Raw genomic sequence first — 26,778 nt, forward strand, 5'->3', positions numbered from 1 at the left:
TGGCAGTATGCTGTTAGATATTTTGAACGGTAAATTGTCGATCACGCGACCGATCTCGCTTCTCGATCGTCCTCTCGTTCTCGTGTAGTAAAAAAATGGTTTCTTATTCGAAGCAGTTCGATTCGAGATCGTGGACCAGTCGTTTTTCATTTCAAAAGACATATTCGCGCATTCGTTTCCCTTCATTCTGGTAATTTTTATTGAGCATTTAGGCTATCAACGGCGCCTCGAACTTCACGGCAAAAGTTCCGTCGATCGCAATCGGATCGATCAATAGGCTCTGGTTATTCGTCAGACGGTCACCAGTGTTTTAAGAAACTAAAGCTAAACAAACGCACGGTCACGGACAGGCAACGAAACAACCAACGACGAAATCATTCTATCCGCGCAATTCCGAGAAGGCTACCGTCTACGAACGAAACGCCGATCTCTTCGCGATCCTCGTTGCGATCAACTCGGTACGCTTTGATTCAACTACGACAGAACTTAGAGTCTACAACACAAAACAAACAACGGTGTAGCCTTGTCGAACGAAGGCGTTCCGATTGGTAGAATCCCCCCCCCCCCCCGTATCTTTTTCCCGGAGCTCGGTTCTACGTACGTCACGCTATTAAATATCGAATACTTCTCGATTTATCGGCAGTTGGTCGCGTTATTTTTCTTCGCCCTTCGTTTACCGGTAGAAAACAAGCGTCGTCCCTCAGGACCATTCGGACTTTCCGCGAGAATTTAGGCTGCGATGTCTCAGGTGTCCCACATCGAACGTTAGCTTCGTAGGCGTTCCTACCGTGTCGGGAAGTGATTGTGGCAAGGGGGTAGCGGGGTGGTATTTAGTTTCGATCGATCTTGAAGATTTTCAAGGATCCTGCGACGGATCGTCGAGAATCGCCAAGAGAACGCGATCCGGGAAGCTTCCGTTCATTTTTACAGTCTTCTAGTTGAACACACTGGCTCGACGTCTTACCCGTGATAATATTCAATTGAATTAAAGTTAGATCGAAGATCCTACGATTAAAGGTTGATGTCTCGATAATTCTTGTGGACGAACAAGCGAAATGCTTTCCATAATTTCACAGGCAAATGATCTCTCTCGCTCCTTTCTTTTTCCCCTTTCTCACGCATACACACGCGCACACTCGCTCTCTCTCTCTCTCTCGAAAACTTTAACGGTCGAATAGAAACGCACGTTTTCACCGGATCGTTTAACATTTTCCATATCGAAGCATCTATTCGTCCGTCGTTTCGCGATCCTCCCCCGGCCGCACTTCCACATTCAATCTCATGCATGCTCGACCAGCGCCGATCCTCTGCCGATCCACCATGCATCGCGGCATAGCTGTTCGCCGAGAAGATCGAGGAACACTTCGCTCGGGTCACTCGCAAGACTATCAATTGTCCGTTTCGTTCGTTTACTCGCGCCTGGAAGCTTCTCCCGGAGTCAGACCCTCAGCTCGTCCATGACTTGTTGCTGATGATTGTGGCCCTTCTTCAAGGTCCCCGTGCCGGTCATGGCCATGCTCTCCTGTTGGAGCTGGTTGGGGCTGATGATCAGATTCTGTCCCGGTTTCCCCGGCTTGGTGTTCTTCGGCGGCGGCGGCGGCATCGGCACGTGACAGCTGTTGTTCTGCAGATCGGCGAACTCCGGCGGCGGTATGTGCTGTATGTGGTGTCTCTCGGCCGTTTTCGTCTCCAAGTCCCCGCAGATATTGTTAGGCATCTGTCCGTTCTCCTGCCTCTTCTTCGAGCAGTTGTGCTGGCTGCTCTTGTCGCGTTGATAGTAGACGCCGGCGAATATCAGCACGTTCAGGATCAGAAGGCTGCAGCCGATCGCGATCGTTACACTGAGCGCGGTCGAGTATGCCGCGAACCCGTCCTCCGGCTGAATCGTCGTGTCTTCGAAAGTCAGCTCACTGGGCGCGGCCGTCGAGACGTTCACCGTCTTGTCTGCGACGGTCACGTCCGCCGTCGTCGTTTTCGCCGTGGTCGGTATCCTCTGGATGAACCTCGGCGGTACCTTTTCAAACGAAATTTGAGAAATATAGTCACGTGTCGAATAACCTTAACCCTTAGCACTCGAGGGTCTTCGGAGCGGAACCATTTTAAATTGAACCTCGTACTCGCGGGTTCCTAGACAATGAAGATTAATGGCTCCGCTCCGCATCCTCAAGTGCAAAGCGTAAAATAATATAAGCAACAACATCGGCATACCTGTTCGGTATCGAGTAGATGATGCGACCTCGGCACGTCGTCCGAGCCAGGCTTGTGCAGATCGGGGACTAGGTTCAGCCAAAAAGAGAGTCTGTGCGCCCTGTAGTGGTTCTTCAGCTTCGACTTGAGTTCTGGAAACACGGATGGGTTCTCAGCGGGGTCAGCGGCGGAAAGAAGAGGAAGAAAATGAAGAAGAAGACACAGAAGCCGAGTGGAGGAAAGGGCAAAACGAAGAAAGAGGAGCGACCTCCCAGGGGGGAACGCGATAGGGTCCACGGCCAGCCGCGCCAGCTACTCGCACGTCAGCCTCTGGAGGATGGTTTTCCACGAAGCTCTTTCGCAGTAACAGCGAGGTAATTAATTATTGTCGCGTTGTAATCTCATACAGAAGGCAGCTTCGTTAGTCAGTGTGCCTCAAAGTTCGAAACTGGCGAGTCGCTACTGTTGCGTTAGGCGGAGCCGGTCGCTAGCAAGGTGGAGAGAGAGCATGGTTAACCCTCGGGCAGGCTGTGCCTCGACTTTCCTACTTGCGGCCGCGACGCGGCATAGTTTGAGCTGCACTGCACTCGAGTGCGAGGCGAACTTTCCCCGCTCCGGCGTTATTCAGCTCGTGCTGCTGACTGGATTCTCTCGTTCCCCGCGGGGGGTTACTTGTCGGGTTAGAATCGTCGTAGCAAGAAAGGTGGCGCGTAGAAAAAAAAAAAAGGGGGAAATTAGATTCGAAGACGAGTGCCGCGCGCACAACAGAAGGCGCGGTCGTTAAAGTTAGAAATCGGAAAGAACGTTTGCCCCGGTTGTTCGAATTAATTCGAGAAGTAATTCGTTGAACGCGCCAGCGGTGAAACGGGAGTCGGAGGTCGTTACAGCGTCGTCGGGCGCTGAAAGGGGCTCGCGGGTGACGGGACACCATCGTCGCTTCGTCAGCTTTTCATTTCGGAGTCGCGTTGCAATCCGAAGAACGAGGTACCCGGAGCAAAAGTGAACTCCTGACGAACTGCCATTCTCGTCTCTCCTCGAGGACGAGAATTATGCAAATAAACCCTCCCTGATCCTCTTAGTTACATGCGCGAAGTGCGTGCGAGCTCGCTGAGACTAGATTCATTATACTCACTTTGGAACGGTAATCGGATTAAATAATAATTCTCGGTCCCGGTTCGAAACGATGCGCGCCCGAATCCTCGGCGGAGGCAAAAACGTTCTCATCTGGCGGAAACGAGTCAAGGCTCACGGTTCTCGCGGTGTTCTTGCGTATTCGACCATTCGAAGAAACAATCTACATGCTAATTTTCGCGCCGCGCGACTCCGCGACATAAATATGTGCGGGTTGCCTTTTTTGGGGGCCGGTGCTTGAAATTGGACTATTCGTCACCGGTTGAAGAGAGTTTTTCGACATCGTCCGTGACTGTACGGCTAATGCTAAGCTGCGAAGTCTGAAGCTCAACTTTTCCCGGCGATAGCTTCGCACTTCCCTAACGAGTTCTTTATACTCTAACGAGAGTTTCAAATGTTTGTCTTCGCCCCCTTTCAAAGTCAGCGACTCGCTGAAAATTTGCACCATTGAGTCCTACGTCCCGAGAACAGTTTAACGAACATCAAAGACAAGGCTTTTCGGAATTTCGAGAATATTCTAGACTGGCAATCGCTTCGAGATCCATTCGACCGGGTCTAACTTTTCTCTTCCCCCCCGACGCTTACCGATACTCAGATATTTCTTGTGCACGGCCTCGTAGGCGGCCCAGTCGATGTTTTTGAACTTGTTCCGTTCCGATCGCATCGGTCCTAGGTCCGAACGCAGCGAGCCCAAATTCGATGTCCCCTCGTTCGGATTCCTACGGGAGAAACCACATAATCACTAAAGTTACACCATTAGGTTCAATTATATACCATTGCCTGTAAAAACACATTCTCCTAATTTTAGTTAGCTTCCAAAAAGCAGACGTCCCATATTCCCGGCGTAAAGTTGAATAACTGTGTGACAACTTACCCTGTACGTGCGAAATTTGTCAAGTAGAGGATCACGCTCTCAGAGAGGGCAATCTCGGATTTGGTATAATTCTTCGGCCAGTGCGACAGGCCGCCTACTATGGGTGCTCCAAAAAAATATGGTAGGTCCTCGCCGTGGATGCAGCCTGGCCTCTGTAAACAGAGTTTTAAGTGATTAAGCTGTCGGAGATTTCCAAAAGGCGTCGTACACATTTTCGTTATAAGCTCGGACAAAAAATGTGGACCGACGTGATTTTTTAATATCCCTCTGTCGTGCTAGCCAATTGAAATTGTCGCGATATTTAGTTCAGATAATGTATAAAAATTTGATGTTTCAAATTGAAGCTTAAAAATTCGATGTAATTTGGTGAAATTTGTAAAAAGTTGTTCTGTTTGTGCAACTATCTTCGCGAACGGACATATATCTTTAAACTTGATTCGAAGTATCGCAATAATTTTTCTTCAAGCTGTTGGTTTAAATTTAGCAGTTTTTTTTGTACCGAACTAAGTTCGATCTCTCGTGCAGAGTGCGCTTCCATTTTTAATTTACACCCACCGTTATTCAAAACATTCTACAGTATTTGATGGAATAGAATTATATTAATCCACAGTTCGAATAAAGTATACAGTGTGTATGATTTTTAAAGCCTTCCAAGCACGTAATCCTAAACTGGAACATGCATTGGTTTTTTGGTTTATTCCCATACGTTGTCGAGAATTTTACATCTCTGACAAAAGTCAATGGATCTGTACAATATGAATATTCATTAAAATTGATAAACACCGGTTTGAAAATCCTCTGGATATTTGAAATGTTTCTACCCTCAGCCATATTTTATTTAAGACGAGTACGTGAAATTATATTAAAATCATAGAAAAATAAAGGGTTTCACAATATCTAAAATTAAAACAATTTCCTTGTTTGTTGTCAAGGATGTCTAAAATCCTCCTCTAAAGCGAGAATATCCTTTGTAAATTTTTCTACAATTGTATATGATCTAAAACTTCCATCAAAAGGTTATTATTGAGTACGAAGTTATCTCAGAAGAGACGGATTAACAGACGAACGTGTGACTACAATCGAGTAACCTCTCTAGGGAGCCAACTGTCGGCGTAGTCGTCAAATTTCTGCCGATTCCATCTCCGAACGTCTGAATATATTTTTTTCAGATGCGTCGGGAAGACACGACCGTGGATCCACAAAGGTAGCCCCTGACTAAAGTATTGATGGCATTTTAACGACGCGGACGTCGCTCATATTTCAAACGGCGGAAAGGTCCTTCCGGCTCGGGCAGGAAGATATTGAGGAGGAAGACGCTGGATGAGCGGCGCACGGCATGATATGTGCTCGACCCGGAGTTTCGAGATTACTCTCGGCCTTTCGACGGTCGACTTCGCTATGGGGAAGGCACCACCGAATACCCCTCGTTAAGTCTGAAAGATCGGTTCTCGGCGGAACGGAGACTGGCAGAGAGAGCGTGGCTCCGCCGCAGCGACTGGACGTCTCTATCGCCCCGAAAAATTGGAAATTTCCAGCCTCAAAGGGTCTTCCATTGCCTTGAAACGGAAACCAAAAGGAGCGGCTGATCCGTTTCGCATGATAAAGGCAGAAACTTTCATTCCGGCGAGATGTTTATCCGGGGAATTACGAGGTGAGCGGGCCGGCCGGCCGGCCGGAGGAGCTACTACTAAATAATTGTCTGGCGAAACTTTTGGCTCCGTCGCGTCGTTTGTAGTTTCAATTTTCAAAGGGACGGCGCGTTGTTCCGCCTCCGTCCCGCCGGTGGTTTCCTCCCGATCAAATATCGCGTTTTTGGTCGGCTCGCCTCTGCTCGGCTCGGCAAGGGCGCGAGAGCGGGGAAAGGGGAGCGCGGGGACGGGGAAAGAGTTGATTTGTTCCGACAAGATTGAAGCGGGAAACTTCCCTTTGAGCTCGCCGGCAATAGAGAACTTCTGCATCTTTCGCGGTGTCGGCATTCTCTCCCGAATATTCCCTCCGCCGACTCGACCGGCGAGATTTTGACGACATTTGAAAATCGTGAAACAAGCCGCGCATTGCCGGAAAAACTGCCGCTACTCGCGTCGCGAACGAATTTTCCTATTTTCTCGTTTCGTTATGGAAACACATTTCCCTGTTTTTCGCGAGGCTAATCCGTCGGTTCGAAGGGTCCCGGCTTCGGGAATCCCCTTTCGAAGACGTCAATGTCCTACATTGATCCCGGTCTTTCAGCTTTGCATTCGACCCCGATGAAATCGCCGAGCCACCCGGCGAACTTCGAACGCTTCGCGGATAGTCGAGAAACTTGGCTCCCTTGGCGGGATTCAGATCCATCAACGAGCATCCCTGAAAACAGGTGTGGTTGGCACATCGCGAGCCACGAGCTCGAGAAGACCGATCGAATGGCGTGTCCTCCATGGCGTGACCAGCGTTTCTTTTCCTCCTTCGTGCTCGTTCCCTCAATTACCGATATACCAAGTACACATATTAATTTTCTTTGATCAATGGTAACATACAGCGGCTCACGAAAGATATCGAACGCCGTTTAAACCACAACTTTTTTTAAAAATGAACTAAACTTCCATTCTTAATATTATTATGAATATGCTTGCACTCAAACAAACGAATCGCGTGTCCTCCGTGCTGTGACCATCGTCTTTTTCGTTCTCCTAGCGCTCGTTGCCTTAATTACCACGGAGTCTGTTCCCTCGCGCGAACATCCACGATAATTCGCCGCCGCGCCGCGGATTTTTTCTCTCTTACACCCCCCTCTGTTTTCGTTCCTCTATTCGGCCGCTTCCCTCGCGGACGTTTCGTGTTATTAAATAATTTTACATTCCCTTTCCTCGCCCGTTTTCACGGGCTTGCTGCTTAATTATGCCACGGAACAACCTAGCCTTCTATTTACCTTACCGCTTTCATCTTCGCCACGCCACTCTGTGCTCCTTCGTCCGTTTTAATTACGAATCGCCCTTGTTTCCCTCCCCCTCCTCGCCGAGTTACCGAATTCAATTTTATTTTTTCAGTTAGCTCTCTCTCCCGTCTACTTTGCACAGGGACGAACGGGGAACTTTTCCCCTCTCTCTCTCTCTCTCTCTCTCTTTTGCCCTCTCTCGCCCGAACATTCTCTCCTGGCTCAGTTTTCTGCCTTTCCTTAGCTGCAATCGATACATCGGATCTCCAGACCGCCGATACAAGCGCAATGGCGCCTCGAGAAGGCGAAACTCCGAATCTCGATTCGAAAATCAGTTTCTCGCCGCACGCGAGACAGCCACGGTTTTTCCCGAGTAAGTTGTTTCAAGTTTTTTTTTTTCGAGGAGTCCGACCGACTTTTGCACTCTGTTTTTCCGATGTTCAACCGAGAGACACCGACACCCGGGGATTCAACGGTGGCCGACGTGTGCGGCAAGTTTAGCCGGCCGGGTCGGCGAACGGTCGTTATTAGAGGAACGAGATCACCGACAACCTCCTTACCCCACGAGTCGTTCTTTCCACGCCGCGGGCCTGTAACTCGGTTTGCTTGCGACGTTCTTTCAATTAAAATTCGCCTTCGAATTAATCCCTTTCTTCTGTTCGATACTATGCGTTACAATAGTTTATGTTCAAACTGGATCGGGTGTAACTGTGCTTGTTACACGCTGAAGATTATCCTAATGCATGAGTGTATAAGTGCGCGCTTTGAAAACTAATTTTCCTTTCCACTTCCGATAAACTGAACTCCCTAAACAGGAAGGAAATCTGTGAGCACAGAAAGCCCGGTCGTCGATAGAAATTTGCATCGCAGTGAAACATTCCGCCGCCTTTTCTCATCGGCACAATACGCGAGGTATTAACTCGAAATTGGCCGTGAAAGCGATCGTTTTCGACATTCTTGCATTCTCGAAGGAACAGGGAATCCTCGATGGCATTAGCGTTCGCCATTGCCGTTTCCCCGTAGCCTTTCCACGTCAGAAGCCGTTGAATAAGTTCCCGCCGCCCCCTCGGTCCTTTTCATTTCTTTCTTCGACTCTTCTTTTCACCGGCTTCGCTTCCGCTCCTCCCGATTCTCGCCTACGCCCCCCCCCCTCTCTCTCTCTCTCTCTCGTCCCGTTTAGCATACGAATACAGCGTGCTTTCTTTGGCCGCGCGAATCGAGCGCCGTTGAACTCGCAATTTTCCAGCTAGGCGGCCCGAACCCCGAGCGACGACAATGCAATCGGCGAAACGAGTGCGCGGCGTCAAACACCGCTCGCGACAGGAGACGCGAACGCGGGCTCGAGAGGAGGCTGGTCCTCTCCTCTCCTCTCCTCCCTCTCCTCGCGGATGTCGGATCGTTAATTAGTGGAACTGCTTGTCAATTATCGCGACATTCGGAACGCCGAGGCGTGACTGAGTGCGATTCATCGCGACGGAAGTCGAAGGAAACGTTGAACCCTCGCTCTCGCGCTGCTTTCGCGTTCCTGGTGTTAGATCCGGTTCGTGTGAACGATCCCCGGCCAGGTTGTGTTACGAGACGGTTCCAGCGACGTGCAATCGATGATCTAAATTTAAATTCAAACACGCTTCCCGGCTGCCTTTGATGTTCCTATCTCCGCGTAAACGCGACAGACACGCTGCTCCGTTTTTTGCTGATCTCTCTCTCTCTCTCTCTCTCTCTCTCTCTCTCTCTCTCTCTCTCCCATCCTTTTCGCGCCGCCACGCTTTTCCTGCACAGAATAACAGTCACCGTGTCCCTGTATGGCGAAAAGTATTTTTCGATCGACGGTTACAATCACGTCTGCGCCACTTTTGTTTATTGTCTACCGGTATCTAGATTCGTACGATTATTCTGAACGCGTGGAGAGAAGTCCGATTTATCAGCTTCGCGTATTTTCATTGATCGGTGCCGTTTGACAAATTGTTAAACACGTAATTATACAGCGAGATTTCTACAGGGACAATCGATCACAATGTTATAAAAATGAAAATATTGTAATATTGATGTTTAATATCTCTACCTCTATGGCTAACTAATTCAAATATGTTATTCTTTATTCGCCAAAGACTCTCTTATGAATATGTTCATCAAATTCGGATAGTCAAGATCCTATTTTCCTTTCTGCAACCCTTGTACCGCCTTGACTATCATAAATACCTACACACGTATAGCTGTCAAAGCCGGTCCTCGGGGTTGATTCGTTTCGGTTCGCGAGATTTTTTGAACATACCGCGCAGCCTGTCGATCGAAGCGAATTACGAGGTTCCTTTTAGCGGTCGGGATTAAAGCCTCGCCGCGGCTCGCGCACCGCCGAGGCGTCAGGTTGCATTTACGAGGCTAAAAGGATTACCCGTACGCGGCGACGTGTGTGTTTCACGTCAAAACAGCGCCGATCGGCCTGCCGCAGAGACCCGTTCATTTATTTTTTTTTTTCCCCCCCCGATCACGTTATGCCGCCGAATCGCGTCTGGCTCGTTACGATAATTAAGTTTATCGTAACTCGTTATCATCGGCCGCGTGCCCGGAGAATTTTTTCCAAAGGACTTCCTGCCGGCCGGATTAAAAAGTTTGCCCGACGCGGGAGCCTCGTTTTGGAATCTCTCTCCCGACCGAGGCCGCGCGCGCGCGCGAGCGCCGGTTTTATTTTCTACGTAGCCTCAAGAGCAAAGGCGACACAAAGTTTCCCGTTGAAAAGGCGCTCGCGAGAACGTCGCCTCGCCGTATCCTTTTTAAATTCGGAAACTTTGACCGGGAAGGAAAAATTTGTTTCCCCTCCTCCCGGCACCGCGGCGTCCTCGTCCGGACGACGTCCCTACTGCAGGCAGTCGACTAATTCCGTCCTGAAAAGGTTAATGAAATTCTTTCCGTGGAACGTTTCGGGAACGCCGCGCGATGAATATGCGACCGTCGCGCGATTCCATTCAGAAGTTCTTCGCTTCCCGGCCCGTGTCCCCGAAAAGGTCGTGTTCACGTTTTTCCGTGCAAGATGCAATTTTCTTTCGCCGCGCATCCGATATCCGTCGCCACGCCGTATTTTGCATGCCAGAAAAACTCGTCAGAATTCGTCAGTTATTCCGTAGTGACAAAAATGTATGTGACCAGAAAAGTTTAAAGAGCTTCCTAAGGAAGTTTCAGCTCGTTCTTGTCACCGGCGGTGACTCCCGCCTCGCCCCCCCACCCCCTTTTATTCCATCGTCTCCCGTTTCTTCTCGGAACCGGTGCTGGTTTAAACTCGACACCCCTCGCGTGTAACGGTCTCCGCGAAGCTAAGCGACAAAGGCGAACAACGGGACATTTTAAACGAGAATTCTTACGAAATAAGGAACGAGGAGCCGCGGCCGTTATAATACGCGGCGCGCTGTGTTAAAAGGAAAAACTAGAAGTAGTGGGGTTGAGATAGGGCGAGGACGATTCGGAGTTCGAGGGGTACGGTTGACTCGGGGATCCAGGTACAAGGATGAGTCGGTAGGGCGTGAGAGTCTTAGGCGATTGAAAATAAGATAGAAACGGAAGAAAAATAGGAAATATTTAGAGAAAGGATGACTGTCGCAAAAGCGAACATGTTTGTATCACTATGTGTCGTTCCAGGCTGGCGTCCAACATCAACTATTCATGAAACACATAACCGGAAATATGATGAAAACTTAAAAAATGCATCTAGCACTTCTCGGTTACTTATGTATATGCATACTGAAAGTTTCATCGGAATCTGTTGACGCATGATCACGCTATAACCACTGAAACGTATTTTGGTTGAAATTCGTGAAAAACTGTGATTTCCGCGATCTTTAACTGTTCACAGCTCATTTCAAAGTCAATCGATTTCGATGGAATTTTCAGCATTCGTATAAGTTACCAAGAATTCATTTTTTAAATTCTCTTTGTAAGCTCAGATAAGAAAGTTGAAAAACTCTAACATTTACAGAAAATTCCAAGTCGCCTGGACCAGATTTAAAAAATTGTACCATTTTAAAAGAATTCACTGAATTTTGCTCCCCATTGTACATATGTATATATCACAAATATTATAAATGTACATTATAAATACATTTAATATTTATTTAATACTTATTTTGAATACATTTAATATTTCGTTTTGGCGCATACATAACATATCTATAAACATATTGTCGGACGAATCGGCTATTTATTTAACCGATCGAGATGGGGGTCGCCCAGGTGCTGTATGTATTAATTCGACTGTAATCTTTTCGCAGACGGCAGCCGTACAATTTTTCCTCGCGTGTCCCCCAATTACCGGCAATCCTTTAGCTCTTTCTCTGTTTGTGTACACGCGTAATCGGCAAACGGAAGTTTAATCTAAAATCCGTTTCCAACCAGTCTTTGCACACAGCCCCCGCTTTGACGGTAACCCGCACACAACCGACGCGCGCCGCTTTGGGCATTCAGCACGCGAACGAACAGAAATTTTTCACGGAGGAAAAGGAGTCCCGGAGACCCTTTTCAGGCGAGTCGCTTCCTTCGTTATCCAATTCTGCGTTTCTTGGTCCCGGAAATGCCGGCGAAGAAAAAAAGACTAATCTGTCCCATTCGTCGATTCAACGGTTCGTCCGCTTTCTCGGAACTATTTGCAAACGCATTAAGTCGTCGAACACTCGGGATTCGAACCGGTTAAACACAGCCTCAATGGCAAGCTGCGGTAAGTACAAATCTGAATCGTTTGCTATCGATCACTATTTAACCCTTTGCACTCGATGACATTTCGACTGTACACCTGAAATAATTTTTTTACTCATGGTATTTCCATTTTGTATAATAAAGTTTATTCTGCGAATTGAACGAAATCGTACCGCTCGGCTCAGACAGAAAACATTTCACGTTCGCAGCCGTTTCCCCCGGTGCATCCGCTACGCGCGTGCAAAGTGCCGTAGTTTAGCGAGCGTAGTCGTCCGTCCCGCGCGGAAATTCGATTTCCCGTCGGTGAATTTCATTCGGCGACAAAACGGCGCTGCGAAGACACGAAGCAGCTTCCTTAGGCCGTAGCCGCGTCAATGAAAAACGGGTCCCGTCTAATTAGAAAGCAAGCGGAGTCCCGGTAAACCGTGTTCCATCGATGCCCGGATTTTAATTAATCGGACGCCGGGGCTTGTAAACCAGCCGGCGAACAATCCGCGCCGTCTCTTCGACCCGCCCGCGTCGATCCTATCTTTCATTTCGCGAGCCCGCGAGAGATTTTATCGTCGCAACCGGTTCTCTGGCGATTTTCACCGGACAATTCATCAGTTACGGAATTGTAGTTCACCGGTGTCCTTTCCTTGCTTCGCAGTCGACTGATGTACCCGGAAACCATTCGTAAAGCGTCAAATCGTTCGAGGCGATCCCACATTATCGAGCTCCTCTTACGTGTCCGCGCGATTCACCGGGCCGATTTATGCCCGGCCATCTCTACCCCGGGAAGCTTAAATATTTGAAGTTATGTTTTCGGAAGTTGAAAGCGGATTTAACGAATGAATCATAAGACGGCAGATTTGATAAGAGTCTCTCCGAAAACTCCGCTCGCGGGAGCTTGGTTGCCGGCTGCTTGGAAATCCGGAAACTTTCGCTTCGGAATTAATTCCATTACCAGGGTTGTGTCGCTATCTGCGACAAATACCCCATCCCCATCCCCCCCCCCCCCCCCCCCCACCCCCGACGGCGTTTCTTCGCAATTAACGTCGTCGACCGTTTCCGTGCCGCGCGGTTTCCTTTTTCAATCCGGGTTTTAAACAAGCCCTATCCCCGCCACGGCTGGCCGCCCTTATCTCGGCAATTTCCGACGCGGCGGTCGCGCGCGACCCGTTTCCTCGGAAATCGTAACGTTATCGTCGATGATAACCGGCACATCCGTGGCGAACCGAAACTCCCAACGGAAACACCCGAGTTCTAACGTGACACACAACCGATCCCGTCGTCCTCCCTCCCTCCTCCTCCCTCCCCCTCTTCCCGTAATTTTACAATTTCCCCCCGCGTATCCGTTTCCTGCGCGAAACGACGCGCGCAAGATTTACCGCGCGTAATATACACACCGTGCACGGTAATAATAATCGGTCGTTCCTGGCGAAATTCGTTCCTTTACTTCCTCCCTCTCTCTCTCTCTCTCTCTCTTGTTCACGTACGCGCGCGCGCTCTCTCTCTCTGGTTTAAAATTGTTGTCTCGTGTCGAGACTCTCGACGATAGGGACGCGGAAGATGCAAGTCCCAGACATCATATTCGATTAGGGGACGCTCGTAAACACCACCCCTGTGATCGTATATTTTTCAATGAAATTTTGGAAAATGACATAAAACAAATTTGACTGCAGATTTACGATTAACTTCTTCGGGCATAAGATAACAGCTCGATGCGGACAACAAAATGGCACGCATTTACGAACATGAACTGTGAGGGATCCTCCATTAATCTTCTTTTTACCGCAACGGAACGTTTCATTAATCTCCTTTTTACCGCCATTATTCACATCCTCTAACAATGTATAAATAACATCTTGACTGTCTTCGGTAGATTTTACCATTTTTCCAAATTGCTTTCGTTTACTTGAAAATTTTTTACATCGTCCTTGTATCAAATTTTTCTCGCGAGTCATAAACTAATAAATGTATCGAATAGACACTGAACAAACCCTCAAAAATAGCACCGACCAAATCAACTACAACCTAAACCCAAACGTAAACGTTGTTCGGACGACCATAAGCGCGTCGCAACGGATACGACAAAGAGTTTTCGTTCTCCAATTAATGTCGTCGTACACGAATAAACTACGAGCGTTGTTACTTTTCCGCGAGTCCGCAAAAATATCGCGTATTAGAGCGCGCAGCAAGCATATTTAAAACATTTCCCGTCGGCCGTATTTGTTTCGTTGCTAAAACCGTTGATGTAAGGAAAGTTAACCGTGGAGAGCTGAGAACGAGAGGCTTCGTCCGCGGTGGAAAAGGTAATTAGACGGAAAATAAGCCGGTGACCGTTCTGCAAAAATTTGCGGTTTCTGGTTTCACGGGAATCGCGCACCCTGCGGCGATGTTAGATGCGAAAATGGCGCCGGCGCGTCCGCTGAAAAATTGCCGAGAGTCTTAAACGACTTACCACCCCGGCTCACCCCCTTCCCTCAGCCAATTCCAAGTTATCCGATTTTAGAATTGGCTCCGAGCTGTCGTCTAAGAAGCATTTTCCATTCTTAAACGGTGGGGAATCGCGTCGCTGAGTCGTTGAAAATAAGCGATCCGGCTCGAATTATTTATTCGCAAACGCTCGGCTTTTGCCCGGGTATTCGAAATCGTGGCATTTATCGAAGTCGATAGAATCGCCATTATAAACAATAAGTCGGCTGATTCCGTTCGTCAAACAAATTATCAAATCCGGAGATAGACTCAGGTTTGGTAATCTCATAATGGCATTGTAGCGTATTAAAATTTCGTTTGCAAATTCATGGAGCTTCGAAAACATAGCCTCTAGTTTCAGACATAGATCTGATTACTTCATTTCCCGCTCTGCTACCTTTTTGAGTAGCAATCACGATGTCGCTGCAATTTTTCTCGACCAGGCTAGTAGTAGCCAGCTTCCTCGTCGATAAGATGATTAATGATCGAACGACAACAGCTCTCTCACTCAACATCAAGGCTCGCACCTTTCTTTCAGCAGTTTCGCCGAGAATGATCCAGGAAATATGCGCGTCCTCCGCGAAGAATATGATTTAAATGTGAACGAACGTAGAGGCGCGGCAAGTATGCCGAGAAACAGCGCGCAATGCATCATCGTTAGTTATTAATAAAATACGCGTCGCGCGCGGGTTAATAACCGGCTCTCTGATTAAATAACGGACTCCGTCCACGAATTCCATTGTGCTCTCCGACAACCGACGCTCGCGCGCGCGCGCGCAGTGTCGCGGAAACCGAAACTGTCGATTTGATTAGGACTTTTAAGACGTACCTGAGGGTAGTCGCCGAACTTCGTCTGGTAATCGAATACGTAGAGGTAAGAGTTTCGACGGGATTGACTGTGGAGGTCCGCGGTCCTCGTAGCCGGCGCCACCGTGTTCGCGTCACCCAAAGCCTCCAGCGTTTCGTCCCTGGAAAATTGGAAGACATCCTTTTATCCCCGATCGATTATTGAAATTTGAATGCTGTGCGATCGAGAACAACCTCGGATGTAATTCACGATTCTTATTTTTTTTTTTTTAGGGAAACGTTCTCACTTTATGTTCACCGGATGCTGCACCGGCCGCTCCCAGTCCGTGTACTCGTTGATGATCGTCGCCAGGATCTCTGCTTGGTGGTACGTGTACGTGTTGCGAACGAATTCCCTGAGAATCTTCGTCCTTCTGTCGGCCTCGATGCCGTACTGGGCATCGGTGGCAGTCAAAGAGAAGTACGCTTCGGAGCGCACCACGCCGATCATTAGATCGTACCTGAAATCAATGGAGACTCGTAACCACCATCCATCTTGTATCTTTCTTTAATGTTTCCAAGTTACTTCTGGTCTACGTGACGCGGACTGTACAATTAAGCTTATACAGGATATCCAAGAAATGTCTAACAATGTGGAAATAGGATTTCTGAGGTCATTTCATACAACTTCTTCCTTTATAAAATTTTTTTCCGAGGCATCGCTAAGGAGTTATTAACGAAAAACGTTGACCAATGACAAAGCCCAGTTTCGCTGTCATAAATGCATAATATTTGCAGACAAATCAAAAGCGTTGAACTTGACAGACGTTTGTTAACAGTAAATAATTATTTACACCAAATAATTGATTTCCATTCTAACAGATTAATAGTACGATTATTCTGTCAACGACAACAATTTCGTCAATTTATTCAACTGCGAATTATACGATGAGTAAAGAGTTGTAGAAAATTATAATATTTCCCAGGCCAAATAGTTTTTAATATTTTCCTGTAAACAGGTGTTGAGTTTGTTTTTTTAAAGACGGCAATTAATCAATTTGAACGTCAAATAATATCTTGTTGACGTATGACAACGAGGGAGGCAGCGTTCATTACGGTCAACGCTGCTCGTGTTTGCTAATCATTTCGATCTGCAATGATCGATTGAATACACAGTGGGTGGGCGGCTAATATTTCAGAAATATTTAACGGTAAATAAATTCCTCGTTAACGTCTCCACGCTCCGATGTATATTTATAAGCAGAAAAATCCTGTCGCAGCGTCACTGTTGGTTCGTAAATATATACACAGACCTGTTCGTAATAAATTGTCGAGTACCTTTTCACTCTGTCCTTATATCAATATTCTCCGCGAGTGAAATCAAACTTGTTTTCAATATCGAGTCCCAATCCAATTAATTGCCGGACAAACAGATGAAATTGCAAAAATAGTTCGACTCCGCTATCCGCGCCACAAACATTCTAGAAACGTTTCTCTTGGTTCCGGGCCATTTACGTAAATACCTCAAACATTCTGCGGCGTGTAACAGCATAAAAATAAGTCAAGTTACCGAACTTTTTTTCACAAGGTAGTTACCGAATGAAAAATTCTAGCTTCTCGAAATAGAAAACTGAAATTTACAATTTTAATTCTTTATATCGAAATGGTAGAAAATGCGACGTTATTCGTTTATTGCAAAAACTAGCTACGTCTGTAATTTACTGTTAGTTAAACAGAGCATGCAATATTAACTTTTGTTTAGTTTTTGCATGTCGCCAACGTGGAGCCACCGGCTCTCACCCGATAGTTTTCGCATGGCACTACCGTGGAGCCACCGGACGTCAAAGCGTTAATGAATAAATCTTACTTTATTCCGAATAATTTCCTTTAAAACCAGACTTGCAATAAGTTCGCTGAATATTAACAAAACGCAATCATTTTAAATAATCAGAGTGATCCACCCCTTTGCTACACGATTACCAGATTGCTTTCAAAGGAGGGACCAGTGTCTCCGAGACCTGCTCGGGGGTTTCTGGCTGCGTCGGGAGCGGTGGACGGGGTAGCGCGACAAAAACGCAGTAATTAAAAGTAGTATATCCGGCGCGGGCGAACGAGGATCACGGGCGAGAGAAGAAAATAATGCGGACGGTTCGAACGAGGGTGGAGCGCGGGTGGAGTCCGCGTCGTCGCCGGGGTCGGAGGACGCGACAGGACGCGGGGGGATGGGGGTTGAATATAAGGGTGAGAAATAAAGGTACCGGGTGGGTACAAAGGGCACGAAGATAATGGACGGCCACGGCCGAAAGAAGACCGAGAAAGAAGGATGCGGGAGAATGTATTCGAAAAAGTTTACGAGGGGTGTCGTCTAGCTCGTGGGGGTTTGAAAGGCGGTGAGGCGGGGAGGAGAGGAGGGTGGCCGATGGCGAAACGAAGAAATAGAAGGAATTCATAGAATGATGGGCGGACGAGGCCGGGCGCGGGAGGGCCAGGCTCGCGAAACGTTCTATTTATCACGGCGTCGAAGCGGGCGAAAGCAACCCTCTCCCCTCCCCCCGCGGACCTAGCCGTCTCCACCCCTCGGCCGAAGTCCAGTAATGAGTTTCCAGCACGCGTTAACCGATTCTCCTTTCTGCCCGACGTTCGAGCTGTGTTTTCGCCGGCAGAGAGAGATTGGCGGACGCGGCCGATGGAAGAAATACACTGTCCGTTGAAACCGTCGGGCCGGGTTTCGTGACGAATAGAACAGATTAATATTAAGCCGGATCCGCGGTAGACGGCCGCGATACGGTCCGATCGCGTCAAGCCACGATCTGTCAATACGGATTACGTGTAATCCGTTGAGAACGTGCATAGTGGGCGGCTCGGTCAAGCCGAATCAAAATTTGTTGATCGTCGAATTGGAGAAGGTGCAACGTAAGACATCAGATTTTCACAGAAATGTTCGATTGTCTATTGACTCTATGGAGCACGGGACTATTTCAGTTTCATTCTATAGCAACACATTCAATTCAATTGTTATTTTTTATACTTTCATATGCTTTCAATAAATAATATACTAATTTTTGGTTTAATTAAAAACCCGACAAAATTTTTGGGCAACGTGGGTCTATTTATTTCTTGAAATCCTGTACTTCAAAGAATTAACCCTTTGCACTCGAGTGGTGACTCTGAGGCACCACTAAAATTATTCTATCACGTTATTTATGTTAGTTATGAAACTCCTTACTTTTAAACAAATTTCAGCACTAGCTACGAGAACGTTTGAGAAACCAGTCGAACACTCCGAATACATGAATGCAAAAGGAAGAGGGATGACGGGTGGTGGAGAAATTAGGCTCTTCGACACGCAACGGAGAGCATAAGTCAGACAGGAACAAAGTTCAACGGGAATACCTGGATAGTTTGGCTGCGGCGTCCTTTCGCAGCAGGATGTTGTTCAGCGTATTGATCGTGTCGACTTGCACGGTGAAGTCTTGATCTTCTGGATCACCGGGATCGATCACGACGCCGTCTATGCTTGGGCCGAACGCGGGGGCGAATTCCAGGCCCTTCACCGGCACCGAGACCAGCGCGTTCAGCGGCACTTCTCTCAGGCATCTAAGCAATTCCTGCGGATTACCTGTGGCCTGAACAAACAAAACAACGTTAGTTTACCTCGGATACGGTTTCGGAACAGGGGCAAGTTCCGCTTACAGCGTCGCGGCGGCTTACAAAGGCCATTTGTCTTTGAGATTTCGCTCGCGATCGCGGATCGATCGAGGCGGTGCTGCCGCGCGCGACTTTGGGGCGCGCGCAACAGTTTGCTACTTTCGTTTAGCCTAACGGTCGAGAGGAAGGATACACACACACGCACACACACACACACCGATCGAGCAACGATTTCCTCGCCCGCGTTCGACATTCGATTGCGGCGCGACCTCCGTCTGGCTGCCGAGCAGCCAGGATTTCCAAAGGCGATTACTGTACGGACGCTAAAGCAATTCATTTGCGTGCAGCCGAATTAAAGTCAATCGGCGCATCGGTCCGTGCAGCGGCGTCACTGCGTTCCGTTGCGCGGAACATCCGTTTACCGGGGCTTCGTTAACCCTTTTCGGGGGTGTACGTTTCGCTGGAGAATCCCGCTGGGAATTCCGAGAGAAATCGTTAGCCGGTTCGCTTCCGTTTGAGCACCAAAGGCCCGCTGTTATTGTGTCCGGGATCGCGTGCGGCGGTGGTGGGTAGCTACGCGTTTTCGCATCCTATACTCGTTCCACCGGCGTTCCGATACTTTCGACGCGTACCTCTTCGCCCTTCAACCCGAACGCAATGCAGCGCCCTTCAGAGGGACCTGGTGCAACTCGGGAAACGCGATTTTCCACGGCTAGCGCCGCGAAAATATTGTAGACGCTATTCGACTGGCAATCTTATCTGTCTTCGTTGCTTCGTCGCCAGGTGGTCATTTATGTTGCTCTATCTTTAGATTCATGTTCTACTGTTTTCCACTCTACGAACACGTTCTTTCGATCTTCATTGCGAACGAGCGTATTCGTATCCGGATACATCTGAATAATCCATTGCACTATTACAACGAGTCAGACTTTTGATACAGATTCCGTGCAAGATCTAATAAATTTGTTCTACATCGAAATGAAAATAAATTCTCCTGTCATCGAAGCTTAGAAAGAAAAGCACATAAAGACATCAAAAGGAACAAAAATCGTTTGCTTGTTTGGTTAAAAATATTAAGGATAAATAAGTGCTACGTGAACAGAATCGTAGTGCAAAGGGTTAAGGGCGAAATAGTCGAAATCAACGTAGCTATAAAAGACGTAATAGTGCAAGGGATTAAAAGGCTCGGTTTCGTGTCCAAACTCTCAAACGACACAACTTTCCCTTTACACCTAATATTTTTAATATCTCCTGCACTTTTCATTTCAGGATTTGAACAAAACCCAGCGAATGGTCATGGAATTCGAGCGTAAGTCAGCGAGAAGCGAAGCCGGCCCTCTGAAATTTAATCGCTACCAATTCCACAATGTGACACCCTTTTCTAATCCTGTCCAGCCCTCGGTTGAATCCTGCAGCGATATTAATTTCGTCATTTTTCCCACGAATCAAATTCAATCAATCCCAGCAGCGAGTATCCGCCGCCGCAGCATGATTCCATTCCGTTTTCCATTTCGGCCGAAACCACTTTTTTCCGCTCGATGAATGCTACGAGGGAGGAATCAAGAGAGACCAAGAGAGGGAGAGCAAGAATGACGGACGAGAGAGAGAGAGAGTGAGAGAGAAGGAAAGAGAGCGAGATAGGAGAGAGAAAGGGGGAGAAAAGGAGGGAGAGAGAGCGAGAGAATTGGAGAGAGAGGTAGAGCGAGAGAATAGGAGAGAGAGGTAGAGCGAGAGAAGGGGAGGAAAAAAGAGAGAGAGAATAGGAGAGAGAGGTAGAGCAATAGAAAGAGAGAAAACGAGAGAAAGAGAGAGGTAGAGCGAGAGAACGAGAGAGAAGGAGAGAAAGAGAGAGGGAGAGAGTTAAAAAGAAAAAGAGATAGGCAGAGAGAAGGAATGGGGAGGGGGACAACTGAGCACGTTTATCCCGGTCCCGCGTTTAATCGTTATTTTCAATCGGCTGAAAATCGAGGGGCTGTTTAGGCTCGCCTACGCGGAACGGGTAACGACGGCGGAGTGGCCGTAAGCATCCGACACGCATCGATATTGCCTCTCGATGCCGTTCGATAAAAACCTCGATCGCGATAACGTCGAGCCGCGTATCCGGCGATGTCGTTACATCCTTCGAGTTAGAAACACGAAATTGCAGGACGAGGATCGTGGAAATTATGAAGGACCACGCGGTACTTCAGCTACCCCCGTATCGGTTTTCGATTTTTCGCTGACGTACCGCAGCCACTCTCTGTACACCGAATGTCTCCCAAAATGGGCAATCCGGCTTTCAAGAAACATGCATTAAGTAGCATTGCTCCCCCCCTCCCTAAGTTGGATATACAGCTATTAACCGATAACTTCTACTTCTTATAGAAAATGTGGGACGCGCGAGAGAAATTTTACCTTCTAACAATTCAGAAATTTTTGGTTCCTCAACGCTAACGAAATTACTAAAAATTTTCCTAGAAAATTGCTTCGAATTTGCAGACAGAATTTTTATTGCAACCACGGTGCCATATAGAAGCTTAGAGAACGATTTAAACAGCACGTCGCGATACGCTGCAGTTACTACGATCTCTGAAAGACGACGCTTAGAAAAGCTCAAAGCCGGTACGCAAGGAATCCCGCAGGTTTATTGTCCATTACCGTATCGTTAGTAATCAAGGCCCATTTATTATGATTTTAAAGATTCACGAGCGCGGAAGCGTTCCAGCGGGAAGCTGGAATTTTACTGGCCATTCCCGTTCGAGCTTTCTTAAGTTACGTTTCTTGTTTATTACACCGCCGGGGGACGTAAAATCTTCGGCTTTACGCGCGGCACCGGAGACCGTTCGCGCCACTTTGCGCCGCAGTTAGCGAAACACCTTGTATACACCGGTTGTTTCGCGGTTCTACTCGCGAGAAATTCATTGTTCGCCGTTCGTTCCGCGCTTCACCCGAATTAATTTATACGTGTCGGCGGGTTCTTCGTTTGCATTGCGATCGACGCGCCATCGGTGTATGTATATCGGGCATCCGCGCGGGCGCGCGCGCGCGCGCTGCGGGGATATTTCGATACGTCTGAAAGTGTTGCGTTGCCGGGCGTTACATTCGTGCCCGACTTTCGCACGCGAGGGAATTCCCATTCGCGACCAAACAATTTACAAAACAACGGGCCGACAACGTCGGGACAGGGCTACGCGCGGAGAGCGGTAACGCTGCCGGACATAAATTAAACTATCAGATTAAACCGGGCGCAAACGGTGTTTTTCCGTCCGTTAGTTACGCACTACCAATTATATTAACGGCGCGTTTCAATTAAGCTAATATGAGCGCTGGACAACGCGGGGGATTCGCCCGCTGGGAATTCTCTCCGTGAAAACACAAGGGTAATGCGCGCTTCGAAAATATCATCTCGTCGAATGGAATTAAATCGGCCGCGAAATGGGAATTAAAACGACGCCTGACGTTCAACACTTCGGCAACGTTTCTCAGATCGTCAACCTCTTGGGCACGGCTGGATTTTGCGCAAATAAACTTTTCCGTAACTAAATTACCATCTTTTTTTAATATATATTTTTTTTAATATTTTATACCGTGCAGCTATATATAATATTATTTACATATTGTTAGTGTATTGCACATACAGAATCCAGACAGACCACCCACAGAATCGCACCTGTCACCCATGCATGGGTGACGCGACGACGAACGTGATAACGAAGGAACTTAGTACAACTCTGATACATGCGCAAACCCGGAGAACATCTACATAAACCTTCTTTATCGTTTACACGCGTAGAATCCGTCGGAGCGAATCCCTGAATGCTACAACACTCCTCGCAGCTTGATTCCCTCTCGTATTTTGATTACAGTTTTCACTGGACATCGGGCGTCTATGCAAAGAATCAGATCGGACCGACGTCGGCATTGTTCCAGGTTCGTGGAATTGTTTCCCCTGCCGGGAAAGCCCCGCGCGCCTCGGATTATTCGGTTCGCAGTTGTCGCCGAAGCAAGGACCTTAATGTAATGTACTCCAGCCGGCACTCACCCATGAGCAATTTAGATGTTCGGCAACTTGCTGAGCGTAATTTGCGGCTCCTCTCACCAGCGCCCACGGAGAAAGCGCGCTGCCAGACATCAGAACGCTCCGATGAAACAGCAATCCTGAAATGATTCGAGGAACTTCAGTAGGATTCAACAAACTCTGTATTGAAACGTGTGCTCGTTCGCGAAGAGTATCGGTAATTAGCACTCGGGTCGATCGGAATGCGCCAAGTGAAAAAGGAATCGCGGAGTCGGGCGAGCGACCCATCAGTTTTGCATTCTATAGAAAAACCACCCGTCGCAGGCTATTCTATAGAAAAGACATTACTATACTAAAGTTTTATTTTTTTATTTCGTTGTGACTTATATTGACTTAATTTCACTTATTTTAAATATTTTTCGTATGCATAAAAGTGCACTTTGTTAAATAAAATGGGGATATGTTTATTAAAATGGCTTCTAGTGCAAAGGGTTAATACCTGGACACGTGCAATTGTTCTGTCCACGTATGATTTTCTCAAGAATGCTTACGCGTTTATTAGCAAACGTATTGTCTCATCATTAGCGCACAAATATATTACTACCATCTAATCAGTTATCATCCCCTAGAAGCGCTCGAGAACCGTAGCCGGATTTTAGGAGGAGCGCAGCCTCCGCCCGGAAAGTGGATTCTACGCAAGAAGATCAACTGCTCGGCGTTGAATCTACCTGCGAGTTACTGGCACGTCTTCCCGTACCAGCTATCCGGCAAAGACAAACGGCAAAGTCGAAATAAATTTCCGTCGGAGTAAAGTGCAGAGCTGGTTCGTGTTCCGCGGGGCCGGTATCGCGGAAAAATCAAGTGCGCCGGCCAGCCGGGACCTCGCAGGGCGACGCGCGCGGGGGCCACTCACGGCCGAAGGAAATTCATTCGGCTGGTTGGCATGAAAGTGGCATGCGTCGCAGTTTAAGACCAGGATTCTAAATGGTCGCGGGAAATTTGTGGCCGCCCGGGTCTGTGCTCTGCCAACGGCATCCGCTCGTCCGGTTACAAATCGAGAAGCGAAGCGACCGGGCGAATCGAAAAGTCTCGAGATCGTGTTCTGCGCGCGGTACGGTGTCGTTTTGTTTTCTTAAATATTCAACGAGCTACTTTGGCGACCAGTTTCGACCGTGTTTATTTTCGGACACGGTTATCCACTCTGCTTTATGGAGCGCAGTTCTGCGAACGGGGAAGGAAATGATCCTCCCGCGAACGTTCGTCAATTTATTCCTCGATTTAACACGTTCAGTGCGATATTCTGTTATTTATGCTGGCTGACTAAGAGAATAAATTTTTATACGTTTTGTGATTAATTTGTTAGCTGTAATTTTTATTCTCCATATCGTGGTATTTAATTCATTTACCACTGGCGATTGTTACATACATTTTCATTTCTCACACAAACAATGTGATATTACATTTTTCTAAAGCAATGGACATACCCCGCTGCCAAAGTAATCGATCCAAATAATATCGGGGCTCTGTTCCAAAAACGATAGAACCGAGCTGACGTTTTTCCGAATTCGAACGACCGTGCGTCTCCGCGATCGCCGGAAACGTCAATGCTGCGGCGGGTTAAATCACGGAGTGTCGTTAATCTTCGGCATTGGCGTGGGCTGTGTCTTGGTCGGGGAGGAGTAATCCCATCGCGACGGTTCACAACGATACATCATTATCCGAGTGAAAACGACGACGACAGCGGCGACGTGTATTTTGAGAACGGATTTCCGAAGGATTTCCCGTGGAAACGGCTTCGACGGTGGGGCGCGATACCGAAGGCCCTCCACGGGGGCGTGGTTATCGCGGTTTCGGATGGCTTCGTTAGCGGATCGAGATAACGTTGTTTTCGCGGGTCGAGACAAAAGCGGCCCGCGGCCGGATTTTCCCCTAGTCGCCCGTTTAATCGGGAACTTGGGAGTCGTTAATCTTCATATTGGGCGGCGGACGACTCGGCTCCGAGGAGATTTTGCCGCGCGAATATTCGCCCGTTTGATGAACGCGAGCCAGACTGATAAGACGGGCCCTCGAGAGACGCGCCTTTCGTTGCGATTCGGCGCGGACGGCGTGAATAAAGTGTCGTTGCACCCTGCCATAAATTTCGCTCCATCATGCGTCGGTGGAAGGACCAGCGATGTAACGTGCACCAACTAAATACATCCATTTATTGCGCGATAAGAAATTCCGGTACCTCCAGTTGCTTTCGCCGCATAATTTACTTTGTATTTATCCAGTAAGATATATTATATATATCGGGAGCACAAATTAGTTCGGTCCGGGTTCAAAAGATAGCACTAACTGTTATGACTGTTTCATAGTAACAACTGATTTCCATTGTTTCTGAGAGAGTAGATATCTGACAATAACATTGAGTTCATATTGCTTTGAGTTTCATTTAAATTTCATTCTTCTCTTTCATGCAGGTAGCTTAAACTGAAGCTGAAAGTGTCTACTTTACGATTCCGGAAGGTACATCCCGTAAAACAGCTTGGGATTTTTTTATGATTTTTTGAAGCTAGCAATCGGGGTTATTAGGCCGTCTGGGGCTCATTTTTGGACTTTGGGCGGGTTTCCAATAACTTTCCCGTGGAGAAATTTGAACTTCAGGTAGCTTAAATTGAAGCTAAAAGTGTCTACTTTACGATTCCGGAAGGTACATTCCCGTAAAACTGCTTGGGATTTTTTTATGATTTTTTAAATCAAACAATCGGGGGTATTAGACCGTCTGGGGCTCATTTTTGGACTTTGGGCGGGTTTTCAATAACTTTCCCGTGGAGCAATTTGATCTTCAAGTAGCTTAAATTGAAGCTGGAAGTGTCTACTTTACTCGTAGTAACGATACGGTGAGAAAATAAGAACGAAGCGCACAGAAAACTAATTAAATTTTCGGCCACGCGCAACGCGTAGTACTCTGCATGCAACAAAGCTGACCTTAGCGGCGAGCCACGATTATTCTGGAGAATGCAATGATCTCTCTGCTCGATTTTGCGTGGATGGAAGCCTGTCGATACGTATTCGAGAATCTTGCGCGAACATGATACTTATCGCGAGGCAAGATGCGTCGACCCATTAGCTCCATTCGCCATCAATGTCCACGTACCAGCCGTTTAGATGACGCCCCTTTGCTGTCCCAGTGTCCGTCACTCAACGAACGGATGCTGACTGACGGTTTCCCACACCCGCAAACTAATGCGAACGTTTCTGCAATATCCGCGCGCGGCTCTTACGACAACGTTGCGTCACGTCTTCGGCGACTATATCGCGAACGAAAGGAATTCATTGCAACGGCCTGGGCCTCGCTCTGCTCTGCTATCGATTACTTTCGGTTTCCTTTTTTCTTTACTGCCGGCAGTTGTCGGAGGGTCAATTGGCCCGATTCAATCGAACGGAACAGTCCAATTATGAGCGTACCCATGACGGACGAGTGGAAAAACGTTTCCGACAGACTTCATTTGTCCGGACGACCGAAGATTCTGTTGCGGCAATGCACGCCGGGCTGTTGTTGCGCGCCCCTGGTTGCTCGATATCCAGTCATGGGAAAATTAACCTGTCAGCTCACCCATTAATATGCATATGTCCTGCTGGTAGCAGGCAAGATGGCGTACTGCAACATCCGTCACCTAAGAGTACGACACACTTTGGCCTGTATACCAATTAACCTGGATCAATGATAACCTCGTAAATCCCTAAAAGCCCCCGCATTCACTGACCCCTACCCACTTCGCTGCTCCTTGCCGAACCATTTAACGATTTCGATCTGGCCGTCGTGTTCGGCTTGATTGCTATTTTTCTAGCGCGGAGGAGGTCCTTTGGGCGGACTTCCACCAACTTTTAATTATATTTTCATTCATAATTCTCTTCCGTCGCAGTGAAGACGAATCAAATTGGTGCTGAAGCAGTGACCACTTATTGTCAATATAATAACGAACTTTCTTGGCAACTGTTTCAATTGACACTTCGATGCTGAGCTAAATCTGCCGTGTCGATGAAAAGAAACGGTATCGCGTTCTTTTTCTTTCGAAATTGTTTCAGTTGTAATAAAATTAGCGAAATTATTCCTGTGTAAAT

General features: G+C 47.7%; 1 protein-coding gene across 1 annotated transcript in view; it reads right to left on the reverse strand.

The window, feature by feature from the left end:
* Positions 1–1,438: 1,438 nt before the first annotated feature.
* The window catches only part of Nlg3 (Neuroligin 3), a 347,536-nt gene continuing 322,196 nt past the window's right edge, over positions 1,439–26,778 (reverse strand). The window contains exons 4-11 of the mRNA XM_078196348.1: positions 22,696–22,811; positions 18,420–18,652; positions 15,335–15,547; positions 15,070–15,208; positions 4,193–4,344; positions 3,904–4,037; positions 2,209–2,339; positions 1,439–2,014 (exon numbers count right to left, since the gene is read on the reverse strand). Coding sequence (XP_078052474.1) covers positions 1,439–2,014; positions 2,209–2,339; positions 3,904–4,037; positions 4,193–4,344; positions 15,070–15,208; positions 15,335–15,547; positions 18,420–18,652; positions 22,696–22,811 — 1,694 coding nt within the window. The remainder of the gene's footprint in view (positions 2,015–2,208; positions 2,340–3,903; positions 4,038–4,192; positions 4,345–15,069; positions 15,209–15,334; positions 15,548–18,419; positions 18,653–22,695; positions 22,812–26,778) is intronic.

The sequence above is a fragment of the Augochlora pura genome, chromosome 2 (genome assembly GCF_028453695.1).
Source record: "Augochlora pura isolate Apur16 chromosome 2, APUR_v2.2.1, whole genome shotgun sequence".
Lineage (NCBI taxonomy): Eukaryota > Metazoa > Arthropoda > Insecta > Hymenoptera > Halictidae > Augochlora > Augochlora pura.